Raw genomic sequence first — 13,339 nt, 5'->3', positions numbered from 1 at the left:
GCGCCGAGCCGCGCCTGCGCGCGCCGTCCCGGCTGTCCGCGCGCCGCGGTCCCGCCGCTCGCCCGGCCCCACGCTCCGCGTCGCGCCGCTCGCCCGGCCCCACGCTCCGCGTCGTAGCCGTCTGTTGTTCCGTGCGCCTCCGGGGCCCGGGCTCGGGGTGATCCCGTGGGCTTCCCGGAGCAGGGCCGGGATGTCCGGGCCCTCCAGCAACTGGCCTGTGGCTAGGCACATGGGGACATGGAGGCGGGACGGGGCCCGACGAATTTTGTTTTTAACTTTAAGCGGGGCCTGATTAAGCAGTGGCAGGGCGTCCAGTACATATGACCTTCCTGGATACCACTCCGGTCTTGGAGAGTATTTTGTTGCTGTTTTTGTTTGTTTGTTTGTTTGAGACAGGCTCTCAACCCGTGTGACCCTGGCTGGCCTCGAACTCGCGAGATCCGCCTCGCGAGTAGTGGGATTGAAGGTGTGAAGCACCAGGCCCAGCGTGGAGGTTTACCAGGGGCGTGGGGAACATGGAAGGCAAGCAGGCCAACGCTTCGTAAGCGCATCTTCCTAGTTAGTAACGAGAATTGGGACACAATGGAAGTGAAAGCCGGGCTTGTAGATTGAGGAGGCTTGAAGCGCTGTGGCCAGGACACGGCTATTTCCTAGCCGAGGCTGCCTTCTGTCCTCAACCTGCCGCTAGATGGTGGTGCTGTTCCTAACGCATGGCACTGGACCCTGGCGAGTACACAAGGCTTGGCACAGTCCGCGAAACCCCCTCAATACACACAACAAAAGGATTTGGGGCTAGGTGGAAGATAAACGCAAAATATTCTACCATTTTAATATCCATGAAGTCAGGGCCCAGGGAGTGGGAGCAGAAAAGGCAAAGGGAGGAACAAGAGTCACCAGGTCAAAAGCAAGGAGGGCTGTATTTGACCATTTGTCCTCTGTGGGGCGAGATCCAGATTGGTCTTCCCAGGTTCGAACCCCTTAAATAACAGTCAGAGTCTCACCAACCCCAGGAAGGTTCCGTGCGGAGAAAGGCTAAGTTTGGCATTCGCCCGTGGGATCTTGACAGTGAGAATATCCCCTTGATGTAAATGAAAGACACCTGAGGAAAAAGATGAGCGGCCAGATGCTCAAACGGCCATCCAGGTCTCAGACGTTTCCTTCTGCCTACTCCCGTCCCTCCTCCATTCTGATATTATGCTTTAATTTTTTTTTTGGGGGGGGGGGGGAGTCCAGATTCAAAACAGGGTTTCCCTGTGTAGCCTTGGATGTCCTGGACCCGCTTTGTAGACCAATCTGGCCTTGACCTCACAGCAACCGGCCCACCTCTACCTCCCAAGGAGGCAAGGATTAGGGCCTGCACCACCGTGCCCAGCTTGGGTAGGGAACATGTACATGTGTAGAGGACAGAAGACTTTTGAGACTCGGTTTCTTCCTTCTCCTACACGAGTTCTTGGAATCAAGTTCAGGTGGTGAGGTGGGAGGGACAGAACAAGCCTCGTTAGTAACCCAGCCATCTCACTGGCCTCTCAGTGTTTGAGACAGCCTCATATTATAGCCCAGACTGGCCTTCAGCAAGCCTCCTCCCTCAGCTTTGTTAGTGTTGTGATTATGGGCGTGAACCTAGTTGTTCACAGGCTCCTAGTTGTTCACAGTTACTCCCTGTGAGGGCCTGGGCATCTTGTTCTCCATTCTTCAGATTTACCCCTACACCCAACTCGCTACCCTGACTGTCCACAGGAAGTCAGCTCTGCTCCATGTTACCTGCTCTGCTCACGTCAACCCCCTTCTGACCCCATAGTTCTCACCTGCACTGTAACAGCTATTGTAGGCGCGGTCGGGATCAGAAGGCATACTTTGGATACATCGGAAAAGAGTCTCCTGTCTCCCTTGGCTTTCCCGAGACACCACCTGACCCATGGTGAAAGTCACATCATGAAACAGGACCTGTCGGGGGAGGGAGAAGATGCTAAGGAAAACCAGGCCGGCAAGGCTCAGTCCTTCGAGGACTCGGGAGCCCGATACAGGAGCGGGGCAATAAGGAGAGGTCTTCTGAGCTTGGGCTGAGCAGAGGGATCAGAGTACTTGAGGAGAATGGCAAGCTGGCCTCCATGTCCACATGGTGGGCTCGGCTTGTCTGTAGTTACCTGGCTGTACAGCAGATAAATTCCAGTGTCCCAGACTCGGACCACGCATCCGTGGGCCTCCAGGCCTCCCCCACGCCGAAGAGCTGCCTGCCACATCACCTCGGTCACATCAGAGTCCTCTGGAGGTGAGCAGTGTGGCAGGTCAGCTCTCTACACCCAGACACACGAGCTCTCCCCATTTTCATTTCTAGGATTCTCTTGGCCCCAGCCCCACAGTTCCTGGTGGCTGCCCCTCCCACAAGGCCATTGTTTAAAGTCAGGCTCACCTTTGGAGGTAAGGTTAACTGGAACAAGATGCAGAATGGAGTGCTTCTCTGAGAGGGAAGGAGGAAGCAGCAGTGTTGGCCCTGCCCCTGGAGTCCACCCTCCACCTCTGGTCAGCTCCCGGTCAACATTCCCAGGCTTCCGGCTCACCTCCCACCCCACCGAACCCAGGGCGCACTCACTCTTGCGCCTCTGGGTGAGTACTGCTCTCCGTCTCCGAGGTTTCTCGCCATCCTCCCAGGCTTCCTGGACAGCAGGACCCTGCTCACGAAAGACCAGCGTTTAGACAACCTTCACTGCCCGCCCTCCTCCACACTAGGAATTGCTGAAATTTCTGTACCTGTGCCTAGGCCCCTAGCCTGGGCACTGATGGCCTCTCAGGATGTTCTTGCTAATCTTTAGCGCTAATCTTTCAGTTAGTTTTCCTGGAACGGCTGTGCCCTCGACTTCCAAATCCAAGGCCACCTCTGGCACCCAGCTGAAATTTTGCAGACCAAGAGCCCGGAGACCCCTCTGCCTTCGCCCTCCAGCCGCAGAGTCACGTCCCCCTCTACCCACCTGCTCCCCGAAGCTCTGCCACGGAGACTCTCCCTGCTTCTGGGAAGGAGCTGCGCTCCGCTGCAGCCGGCTCACCTCCCTCCGGAGGCTTTGCAGCTCAGTCTGTTGGATCAGCAGTGCGACAGCACAGGTCACAGCCCCCAGAACCGCCCCCCAACTCAGCCAAAGAGCAACTGAAAGGGCTGGCTCTCGGACCGAGCCCCCCATGGTGCCCGGAGATGAGGCTGGCATTAGCTGGGGACCCTGCCAACAGCTGTGGTCTCAGAAGTGAGGTGGCCGGGAGGTAGCAGGGAGGGTGGGAATACAGGCAAAGGCACAGAAGGGAAGAGCGCGTTACGCAAGGGAGAAATAAAAAAGGAACTAGAGAAGAAAAGGGAGAGAGGAAGAAATCAAGCCAGAGGTACTGTTAGTACTCCTGGTCCCCACTGTAGAGCTGGTGTCACTCTGGTACACACACCCCAGGCCTCAGGATATTTTGGTGCCAGTTATCTAGGAAGGACAGCGTGGCCCAGGACACCCAGAAGGAGCGGCCAGCATTCAGGAGCCCAGGGACAGCCCCTGAGCTGGAGGTGGGAAGGTCTGTTGGTTACAGGGCATGGTGCCAGGAGCAGGAATTGGCAGCACTGAGGTTCAGAAGGTGAGCGTGGTAGATTCTCTGGGTCAGACATGGTGAGATCTCTGAGGAGGTTTGTTAGGGGTGACTGGAGATTTTAAAAGAAAGGGATTTAGGGGCCAGCAGGAAGGAGAACCAGGGACAAGAAACTGGCAGGGTGCTGGGGTTAAGGCTGGGCCGGGTGTGCTGGAACCCGGCCTGCACTACTCCCTGTGCTGAACTTGGCAAGCTGGACTTCCTGTTTCCCAAGAAGAGTTCTTACATAAGGCTCTCTGGACAAAGAGAAAGAAAGAAAGAAAAAAGCCCCAAGCCCCCCAGCCACTATAGCATTGCTCCCCAGACTCACATAGCTGCTTCAGAGTTCTTCCTGAGTCTCTGAACCCCCTCCCAGCCTGGCTCCCACCCCATCACCCCATCTCCTAGCCAGGGCCTGTGCCAGCACCTGCCCAACTGCTGAGTGTCCTGAGGCTGTCAAGAGGAGGGGCCCTGCTCCTCCCAGCCAGGGATTCCCTTGCAGGAGGAAATGTGCCTGCAAGGGAGAAGAGCCTGCTTCTGCTGTACTTTGAGCAGAGGGCCAGGTGTTCTGCTGTTTGTTTTTTTTCTAGTACCTTTGTGCTTCCTACTCAAAACTGGAAGTTGGAGGCATGCAGGTCCCTGCTCCCCAATGCCTAAGTTCCCCTCTTTCCCTAACCTTCAGTTACTCTGGACCCCAAAGAAGAGAGAAATTCTCTTTTATTTATTCTCTTTAATATCCATTTAACATTTTGTCACAATAATAATAAAAATAGTATCTTTTCAAAATCCACAGGGATCCAGGGAGGAGCTCGTGTCTGGCGGGCTCTTACCCCTCACATTTGGGAACTTGTGGCCCAGTCCCAGGCTCTCTGGCTTCCTGTTACCAGGTCCAGTCCCTCTCAGTGCCTGCTGCACAGTCAGTAAACACAGTGGCCTGGGGGTATGGCCTGGGGGTCAGGAATAAGTGGGGCTTAGGGGGCTAGTGAGGTGGGCAGTTGAGGTGGGATGGGATGTTAATGAACAGCGATGCTTCTGTGGAGGGGAAAACACGTGAAGAGGAGCCAGCTGCCCCTGGAGGAGAAGACAAGAGCAAAGAGCAGCTCCGAGGTGGCGTCAGGGGTCGTCATGGTGCTTTGGGAGCTGTTTGGATAAAGTTTAGGGGATCTGGGAGTGCTGGAACCCTCAGTGAACTTGAAAGAGTCCAAAGTAGGTAAGGAAGGGAGCAGCCTTAAGATGAGCCCAGGGGAGGGTACGGATCCGAAGGGAGGACCCTGGCCGTAGCGGCACCAGCCCGGACACCTGGCACAGGCGGAGCTGGGGCCCAGGGGAGCTTGCTGCTGTGGCTGAGAACTCCTCCAGGCAGCGGAGGGCCAGCACACCATTGACGAGCAAGTCCAGCTTCAGGTAGACGGCCTTCCCCTCATCAAAGTGCACCTGTGTAGGGAGAGGCGGGCCAAGTCTGGGCCTCTACCTGCCCACTCCAAAGCCAGGCATCACCTCCTTCCTGGAAGCCACACTCCCCCTCTCCCACCCATACCCTGCCCTTCTTCCTACCTCCCAAGCCAAACCCTTCTCCCCCTGGCCACCGCCCTGCCCACGGAGCAGGCAGGGCTTACCTGACAGTATAGGTAGTAGAGGCCAGCCCTGACCACTGTAAATTCCCCAATCTGGCGGTCGTAGCGGAGCGGGCTGGAGCTGTTGATTGTGGCCTCTTCCCAGCCTCTCACTGTCCCATCCACACCTGAATGTGGACATGTATGGATAGGTAAGAGTCCCTTTACCAGACTCCCCCACCAACCCGGGAGTCAGAGTCTACAGCCATGTGAGGTCTACCTTACCCAGAAGAGAGATCAATGGCCCAGCGTGTGGGCGAAGCCATGGCCCACACCCACAGTGATATGACAGACTGCGTGATGAGATCTAACGTATGTGACCAGGAAGTTTCGGGGCAAATTGTCACTGGTGATTGCTTCTAGAGAGATTGAAGGGTAGTACTGGTAGCCAGGCGTGGTGGCACACGCCTTTAATCCCAGCCCTCAGGAGGCAGAGGCAGCCAGTTCATTGTGAGTTTGAGGCCAGCCTGATCTACAAAGCCAAGTCCAGGACAGCCAAGGGTACACAGAGAAACCCCATCTTGAAAAAACAAAACATCCAAAAAGAGTAATACTGGCCCCTCCAGCATTGGGGGTGGTACACGCCTTTAATTCCAGCATTTGGGAGGCTGAGGCAAGCAATTTCTTTGAATTCCAGGCCAGCCTGGTCTATAGAGGGAGTTCCAGAACAACTAGGGTTCCACAGCGAAACCCTGTGTCCCAAAAACAAAAACAAACAAGAAAAGAAGAAATGACCTGTCCATTAGCTGACACACAGATGAGCAAATGTGGCGTTCCTGTACACTAGGACATTGCTATAAACGGGGGGAGAACCTGCCTGGCGTCGTGTGATCCTTATGAACATATGCTCGGCGAAAGAGCCACATACCCTATGCCCCTGTCCCAGGAAGTGCCAGGAGCAAGCAGTCTACAATGCTGAGAGGGTTACTGATTGCTTGAGGCAAGGCAGGACCTGAGGTGACCGCTCTGGGATGCACGCTTTTCCTTTCTCTGATTGTCAGTACTATTCTCTTTGGAGACAGGGTCTCATGAGCTCAGGCTGGCCTCAAACTTGCTATGCAGTTGAGGATAAACTTGGATTCCTACCTCCCATGTGCTGGAATTATACGTGTTTCCCAGACTTGGCCTTGTGGGGGGTTGCTTGAGTTGGTTTGGTTTGGTTTGGTTTGGTTTGGTTTGGTTTGGTTTGGTTTGGTTTGGTTTGGTGATAGGATCTCTCTAAGTAGTCCTGGGTGTCCTGGTTGTCCACTATATAGACCGGACTGGCCTCTTCTCTCAGAGACCGGCCTGTACCTGCCTCCGCCTCCTACATGCTGGGATTAAAGGCATGGGCCATGGCTGTGGTGAGGAAGGATTTGCACCGTAGGTTGTACTTGTCATGGGAGACTAAAAAGCACTGAGTTCTCCTGCATGGAATGTGAAATCTATCTTAATAAAGCTGCTACCAAGAACTACACCCGCCATGGCAGGCGGTACAGCCCTGAGTTAGCGTGCTTGGGACTCTAAAATCCGCTGCCACAAGATGAACAGGAAGAAATTGCTAGAACTAGTACAGTTGAAAACTGGAAAGACAGTGAGGCGTGGCAGTACACACCTCTGATTCCAGCACTTGGACGGCAGAGGCAGGCGGATCTCTGTGATTTAAAAGCCAGTCTGGTCTACAGAGCGAGCTCCAGAACAGCCAGGGCTACACAGAGAAACCCTGTCTCAAAACAAACAAATAAAAATAAAAACAACAACAAAGCCAGACACGGATGCACACCGCTATAATCCCAGCATTCAGGGAGGCAGAGGCAGGTGGATCTCTGTGAGTTCGAGGCCAGCCTGGTCCACAAAGTGACAGCCAAGCCTACACAGAGAAACCCTGTCTCAAAACACTAAAAAAAAAAAAAAAAAAAAAAAAAAAAAAAAAAAAAAAAAAAAAAAAGTGGTGGTATGCTGGAACAGGTCTATAACCAGAGCATTTGGGAGACTGAGAAAGAGAGCTCCTGAGTGCAAAGCCAGCTCGCACTAATTATCAAGACCTCCAAAGCAAAACAAGGCAAACAAACAAACTAGCTGTCCCCAGCTCTGACTCCTAGCTTCTTCCCTAGCAGTCAGGAAAGTAAGAACTCTCTCTTATTTATCCCCCTGTATGGTGTGGCTCCCTGCAGGGGCGAGGACTGCTGTTTTATTTACCCCGTCTGGATTCCCAGTGCTTGGAACTGAGCCTCACCTACTTGAGAAGAGAGCAGGTGACAGGAGCTGACAGCTGTCAGCCTGAGTCTATCGCCTGCTCAGCCAGGCTGCCTGACTCTCAGGAACTAGTCAGCCACCTTTCCCAGCCTCCTCCTCGCTTGGTATTTGTTGTTTGGCTGAGACAGGATCTCGCCCTGTAGCCCTGGCTGCCTAGTGGTTACACTGCACTGCTTGAACTCACGATTCTCCTGCCTCAGCCTTCAAGGTGCTTTAATCACACCTGTCTGGCTTTCTTACCCCCTTTTCAAATGGATTCGGACGTGGCTCTGAGGTAGAGCATTGCATAGGGCCCTCTGTTTGTCGCCCTGTGCCCTATCCCCATGCTACCTGGAGGATCAAAAGGTATTTCCTTCTTCCTGCTCATTTGCATTCTCCCGAGTTAGCACAGTCCCTAAAGTGCAGACCTGACAGTTCCTCAGGCTTCAGACAGTTCCTCGCCCAGAAGGGAGAATGAGGTGTCCTTCGGGGCTCTCCTCCCTCCCCAGTCTGCTCCCCTTGGGGCGCCTCACTGGAATCCCTGTTTCCAGTCTCACAGGCTGTTCCCCAAACAAAGCGTCAGAGTTGCTGTTTCCAACTGCAGATGGAGCATGCTGCTCCTGGCATGGCCTCTGATGTGTCACGGCAGAGCTACCCACTTTCTCTTTGCGACCTGCCAACCGTCTTCTGCCATCTTCTACCCTACCCTATCTTCCCTTTGAGGTGGCCCTGAGGGGGGACCATGCACCCCAGAGGTGCTATGAATATGGTCCAGTCCATCTGTGGAGGACATGTCACAGGGTCAAAAGATTGGATACCCCCACACCTATAGAGCACCCTTCCACCTCGGCCTCGCCGAAATTCTCACAGCTTGCAGCTTCCTCAGACTCTTGGGAAAGCCTGGCCTGGCATGGTTCCTGAGCCTCTCACCACCATATAGTTAGGCTTTGGGGCCTGCTAAGGCCTCAGTGCTACTCCCAAGGGGAATGAGTCCCTGTCTTCCTGTGTGCTGCCATGTGTCTTGGGCTACCTTATTTCCATTCTTGTCGCCCTGCGCTGCAATCACACATTTATAGACTGTCTGCCGTTCCTCCGTGGCGAATCCTTAGGCAAATGTATGCGAGTGGGACCCCCACTATCTGGTAGATAGCAGGCTCCTGGGACACGTGTGTTGAGCCAGTGAGCTGAGCCTGGGACTTGTCCCGACTGAGGACAAGAGTCCTGCCCCGGCCGTGCAGAACAGGAAGGGGAGAAAAAGAGGGCATCTGGGTGCAGACTGGCTCAGAGCGAGGCTGGTTGTGGCCAAAGGGCATGGTGAGCTCAGAATGTGGTGGTTCCCAGGACACTCACACCAGCACTCAGACCCTGAAGGGGTCTCATGAAGGCTCAGCGCCTAAGCATGTCCTGGCTGGCCTTGACCCCCACCTCGCCCATCGAGGTTTGCCTTGGTCTGGGCAAGCTGGATAACCCTCACTTATGGTGTGGGTAACTGGTGTGTTCCTGCTATGGCAGCTTTGAGGGTCTGTTAGTCCCAGTCCCCACCCCAAAAGCATCAGGAAGAATACAGTCTTCCCTAAAAGGTCTGAGGTATAACTTGGCCTACATTTTTTTTCCTCCCTTGACAGAGTTCTCTGTGTAGCCTTGGCTGTCTTGGACTCGCTTTATAGACCAGGCCAGCCTCGATCTCACAGAGATCTGCCCGCCTCTGCCTCCCCTCCCTGAGCGCTGGGATCACAGGTGTGCCACCATGCCCATCACATCCCTCTTTACCTACCAACCATCTTGGTCACTGTCTCGTTCCCTTCTTCTGGTTTTCTGCCCTCGGTCCACACCACCCTGCTCCGCAGTCCTGAGGCAACCCACTAACGTGATCAGCTGATCGCAATGTCATCAGCTAAATGCTGCAGTCACATTACTGTCTTCGTCTCCTGTGACCTCAGCCACCCCCGCACAGCCACATCCTCCTGACCGAAACCGTCAGCTCGGAGATCTCGGACCCCGCCCTGCCTGAGGTCCTTTCTTTCCCGTCTCCTCAGCTGGCTTCCCCTTCTGCCCAGCTTCGCTCTCTCCCATGTCTCTTCTCCTCCTGTAGCTTTAAACAGCAACCTCATGACCATTCTCACCTAGCCTCAGCCAGTCTAACTGCCCCTGGGGAAACTCACCTCACTAACCATTTTCTCCACCTGTTCCTTGTAGGACATCTCACAGTTAATTAACTTCGGACCCATTTCCCTGTTAGCGAATGGCATTATCCATTCAGGTATTGAGGCTATTCAGGTACTCTTCTCAGACATTCGAGTCAGGTGTGAAGGAGGCTGAGGCAAGAGGGTCACTTGAGCCCAGGAGTTTTAGAATAGCCTGGGTGGAGCAGCAAGACCCTGTCCCCAAAACAGAAAGCAACGTGGGTGCTATTTGTTATTCCTCCATTTCTCTGTTTTCAGCTGCTCCACAGCGAGCTTGCGTCTTTATGTTGCGTCTCCAATTCTCCCCTCCTCTACCACTAACACCCTAGCCCGGGCCTCTGTCTTGCCTCCAGGCCTTCAGGGTGAAAGATATTCCAGCTGAGGGAACTGTATGTGCAAAGTCCAGAAGATGCCCACTAGGGCACAGGAGTGTCAGCCCCGCAAGCCAGTGCCAGGAAGTAAGGTCAAGGCCACAGCTAGAGAGGCCTGCGGCTAAGCAGAAAAGCAATGCGGCAGTGGGGCTTAGCTTGGCAACAGAGGTTGGACAAAGTGGGGAGGCAAGGAAATTGATGGGGAAAGGGCAGAGCTGAGTTTGGGGTCCTGAGGTCACGGGGCCAATATGGGGGACAGAGATGGGCAGAGACTAGAGACATCTGGAGAAGCGACGATCACACAGCAGGAAAAAACATGGAACACAGAGGGAAAGGAGAAAGAAGGGAGCACAGGCTCTTCTTGCAAAAGAAGAGGGGAGGGGAAAGCTGGGGCAGCGGGTTTGGAGAAGGGCTAGCCTGGGCTCTGCGGAGGGCAGGGTCTTCCTAGGGTGCCAGGCCAGGGCACAGAGAGTAGAGGACTCTCCTAAGCCGACTTCTGGGTTCTCAGCCTGGATGCTGAGAGGAAGAATCTTGGGGGCTCTCTCTCTCCCGGGCTGTGGGGGAGATACTGTGATGGGCTAAAGGGGTGCTCAGAGGTGGACACAGGGACTCACCTGCCTGTGCTCCGTCCTGGCCTGGCCTCGGATGAACTGCAAGACATAGCAAAGGGCAGTGAGGCGTGCCCTTCCCCCGGCCCCCTGTCCCCTCTGTAATAGGTCACCTACCTTCGTAATGGGCTGCAATGGCTCGGCGAGCCTTCGGCTTCCGGCCCTTAGGAGCTAAGAATGAAGCAGAGGTTTGTTAGCCAACTGGGGATCTCTCTGGGTCCCAGGAGCTGGTCCCCCAGCCTCCCACCCTGCTCAGGACCCTGGCAGCCTTAGTGATAGGACACCTGGCCATCACACCTCCAACTTCTTCATAAACAGTGACAACATACTTTGTCATCCCAATTGGGATGAGCTTCTGAGAGGAAAAGGTGACTTTCCATTGATAATCACACTGGGCTGGGGCGCAGCTTGGGGCAGCGTGTTTGCCTAGGACACACGAGGCTCCGGGTCCTAGCTCCACCACCACACAGACACACAGACACAGCCAAGGACGGACACGTGCACGCACACACACCCACACCAGGGCAACTTCATCCATCCAGACTTGGGTATACATCAGTGAGATTCATAAATGTCTTTGTCCACGGAAGCCCAGGTCTCCTCTCCACCTTGCCCTCAGGAGGGCCCTGGGAGTCTTTCTAGGTCCTGGGCATGCGCTTGGCTCCATAGGAGGCAGGCGGGCATCGCAGACCGAGCTTCACGGGGCAGAGCTACAGTTCCCAGATACTGTCCTCAGCTTCGGAGCTGTCTGACTCCCTTATGCTCCCTGCCTCAGCTTCTCTACGAAACAAGAGCTTCGCCCTGCCCACTTGGTAGTAAGATGACTATCGTGAAGAGCAAAGCAGCAAAGAAAGCAGTGACTGGCCAAGTCCAAGCCCGTCACTCCTGAGACTGGGAAAGAGGGACGGCTGCTCACCACTTCTCCGAGGCCGGACTCGTCCTTCCAAGAAAGGCACCACATCCTGGCTTCCCTCTGTCTGGGGATTCAGTTCCTAGGGGGATTAAGGGCAGGGCTCAAACAGAACCTCCTAGAGACAAACAGCCACCGTGAGCGAGCGCACGCTCGCACACAGGCGCGCGCGCGCGCGCACACACACACACACACACACACACACACATGCACACCACACACACACACACACGGAGGTGGGGCAGAGACAGCATAGGTGGTGCACAAGCGACACCTGTCACTCATACAGCCTCTGTCTGGGTGTCACCTCACAGCCGGGCGGCGCGGACCACTCAGGCTGCAAACCCTTACCTTGTGCTAACAGTTACACCTCCTTCACCCAGATCGCCCTCTCTCACGTCCCCACGTGGGCTGGCTCACTCCCCACCCTCAGCGGTAAGCTGGTGCATGTGAGAGTCCTCATGCACACACCGCTGACCACTCGGCTCAACCGTCACACGCAGCCACAGCCTCGGCTCAGGCACACTCTTCCGGGCTGGCGACCTGCACTCGGCACCCACACCTACTCACAGGGCCCTGCCGGTGCTCCTCCGCTGTCAGCTCCTCCAGAGAAGGCTCCTGCCGGGAGGGAGGCAGCGTCATCCTGCCCTTGTCCTGACACCGCGGCCTCCAGCCCTGGCCCTCCGCCCGCCCGGCCCCCGCCTGCTTCTCTGCACCTTCTGCCCCTAGCATGCCCAGCGAGGGGTACGCCGAGGGCCTCACCTGGGCAGACAGCGTTGCCCAGCTCCCCAGGCTGACCACGGCCAGCAGGAGGCCAAGGCAGGCCAGCGCCAGGCCCAGGCTGAGCACCAGCGGGGCCAGCAGGGCGGTGCCCGGCTCCCCCCGGCGCCCCCTCCGCCTCTGGCTCCGACGGGCGGCCATGGGGGCGGGGGGCTGTGCCTGCCTCACCGCCCCCCCATCCCGGGACCCGAGGGATGGGGAGGGGGAGCCGGTGGGCGGATCGGGCCAGGGGAGAGGGAGGGGCCAGGGAAGCGGGCCGGAGGGGGGCGGACGAGGACAGGAAGCCGGACACTGTTTGTGCGATTAAACTCCAGCCTCCCCGGAGTGCAGAGCAAGAAGTGAGAGGCGTCCGGCGCGTGAGCAGGCGGGCACCCGCACTGCCACCCCAGACCTGGGCCTCTGAGAGCCAGGGAAAGCAGAAGTGGACGGGCGTTCACCCAGGCCAGTGTGCCAGGGATGGGGACGGGGCTCCGGTCGCAGGAACTCAGCACCGCCCCAGAGAGCTGGGCCCTCCCACAGCTATCATTAATCAAGAAACTGCCCCAAAGCGCTTGCCTCCAGGCCAGTGTGATGGAAGCATTTTCTCCGTTGAAATTCCGTCTTCCAGATGACTTTAGCTTGTTCAGGTTGACAGACCTAAACACGCTTTTCCCATAGGCCACTAAAAAGGAGACTTTTCAGATCTTATGTTATTGTTTATTTTGTTGGGGGGGTTGTTTTTGTTTTCGAGACAGGGTTTCTTTGCATAGCCTTGGTTGTCCCATCCTCCCTTTGTGACCAGGCTGGCCTTGAACTCACAGAGATGCGCCTGCCTCTGCCTCCGCCTCCCGGAGTGCTGGGATTGCAGGTGTGCACCATTGAGGCTGGTGATGGTTTTTTGGATTTGTTTTGGTTTGTTTTTTTGAGACAACGTTTCTCTGTGTAGCCCTGGCTGTCCTGGAACTTGATCTGTAGACCAGACTGGCCTCAGACTCACAGAGATCTGCCTGCCTCTGCCGACTGAGTGCTGGGTTCACAGCTTCTCCTCCTAACACCCCCCACCCCGTAATAAAAAAAATAGTTTTTA

General features: G+C 55.8%; 2 protein-coding genes across 3 annotated transcripts; both read right to left on the bottom strand.

The window, feature by feature from the left end:
• Positions 1-804: 804 nt before the first annotated feature.
• Positions 805-3,896, bottom strand: Tnfsf13 (TNF superfamily member 13). Its single transcript, XM_055594207.1, has 6 exons — positions 2,967-3,896; positions 2,591-2,669; positions 2,411-2,458; positions 2,145-2,263; positions 1,806-1,944; positions 805-1,099 (listed from the first exon to the last, which is right to left on the bottom strand). Exons 1-6 carry the CDS (start codon positions 3,195-3,197, stop codon positions 990-992), a joined length of 726 nt encoding a protein of 241 aa, XP_055450182.1. The 5' UTR covers positions 3,198-3,896; the 3' UTR covers positions 805-989.
• A 397-nt stretch (positions 3,897-4,293) lies between these two features.
• Positions 4,294-12,749, bottom strand: Tnfsf12 (TNF superfamily member 12). 2 transcript variants are annotated; one of them, XM_055594206.1, is made up of 7 exons: positions 12,256-12,743; positions 12,064-12,111; positions 11,500-11,575; positions 10,701-10,754; positions 10,590-10,625; positions 5,211-5,335; positions 4,294-5,028 (listed from the first exon to the last, which is right to left on the bottom strand). In XM_055594206.1, the coding sequence occupies exons 1-7, from the start codon at positions 12,412-12,414 to the stop codon at positions 4,777-4,779; spliced, it is 750 nt and encodes a 249-aa protein (XP_055450181.1). In that variant the 5' UTR covers positions 12,415-12,743; the 3' UTR covers positions 4,294-4,776. The 2 variants fall into 2 exon arrangements, with proteins under 2 accessions (XP_055450181.1, XP_055450180.1); XM_055594205.1 differs by having other exon boundaries at positions 12,064-12,749.
• Positions 12,750-13,339: the final 590 nt, after the last annotated feature.

Source organism: Psammomys obesus, unplaced genomic scaffold, assembly GCF_907164565.1.
Source record: "Psammomys obesus unplaced genomic scaffold, mPsaObe1.curated_primary_1811, whole genome shotgun sequence".
Taxonomy (NCBI): domain Eukaryota; kingdom Metazoa; phylum Chordata; class Mammalia; order Rodentia; family Muridae; genus Psammomys; species Psammomys obesus.
The sequence above is the reverse complement of the archived record's forward strand: the minus strand, read 5'-3'. Positions and strand labels throughout refer to the sequence as shown.